General features: G+C 50.9%; 1 protein-coding gene across 1 annotated transcript in view; it reads right to left on the bottom strand.

Annotated features, from left to right (window-relative positions):
• The window catches only part of PHOX2A (paired like homeobox 2A), a 9,043-nt gene continuing 8,083 nt past the window's right edge, over window positions 1-960 (bottom strand). Inside the window, exon 3 of the mRNA XM_072400198.1 lies at window positions 1-941. Within this exon, the coding sequence (XP_072256299.1) occupies window positions 513-941 (429 nt within the window). The 3' untranslated portion in view covers window positions 1-512. The remainder of the gene's footprint in view (window positions 942-960) is intronic.

Here is a 960-nt window from a genome sequence, read left to right as displayed (position 1 = left end):
ACTTGTTGCTCTATAAGATGGGCTATACCTTTATTATATATTTATATATATTACCACATAAAGTCTTTTGTATTTCAGCCCGGTGTTCTCCTTTAGGAGGTAAAAACATTTCAAACATATTTAACAGAAATCCTGAATTATTAAAAGTAAAAAGTTTAAAAGCTACTTAAATACAACAATAAATAATAAATAAAAATGAACCAAGGCTGCTGCTGCATGATGGGGGCACCGCAGCGTACACGAAGGGTTAATGTACATCCGCCAGTTTCTGCTCCAAACGCCATTTGGGTTCCGCAGTCTTATTCTGTACAAGTGGGTGGCCGGTGGTCTCTGCGTCCGTGGAGAACACGTGAGGTTATGAGGATGTATACGCAGAAGGTCCTTACCCCCCTCCCCCCAAAAAATGTACGGTTTAATATATATATATCATTACGAAGTCTCTAGTTCTGGTTTGGGGTTCGGGTCACATTTGGGTTTCCATTGATTGGTACCATTGCCCCTTGGGCCGCCTTCTAGAAGAGATTTGTTTTCAGGGCGTTCGGCTTCCGGTGAAAGGTGGAAAGGACTCCGGCGAAGGGTCCGGGGACGGCGTCGGCCGGCTGCCAGGCTTTGAGAAGGTCGGCTGTGTTGGCGCTGCTGCTGGTGGGGACGCCGGGCCACACGGGGGCCTTCAGGCTCTGGGCAGAGTGGTTTGGCACCAGATTGGTGGCTGTGCTGGGGCTGGGACTGAGGCTGGGGCTGTTGAGGCTTGCGGCGGTGGGCAGGGACGCCGTGCTGTCGGGCGTCGGGCTGCAGTTGGACTCTTTGGACTCGTCGTCCTCGGAGGAGGATCTGGGGTCCGACTTTTTACCGCTCGAGCCGCCGCTGGAGCTGCTCCCCGATTTAGAGTTGGCCGCTCGCTCCTGCTTGCGAAATTTGGCTCTCCGGTTCTGAAACCAAACCTAAAAAATACAAACACAG

Source organism: Pyxicephalus adspersus, chromosome 1 (assembly GCF_032062135.1).
Source record: "Pyxicephalus adspersus chromosome 1, UCB_Pads_2.0, whole genome shotgun sequence".
Lineage (NCBI taxonomy): Eukaryota > Metazoa > Chordata > Amphibia > Anura > Pyxicephalidae > Pyxicephalus > Pyxicephalus adspersus.
This window is presented reverse-complemented; position numbering and strand designations above follow the sequence as displayed.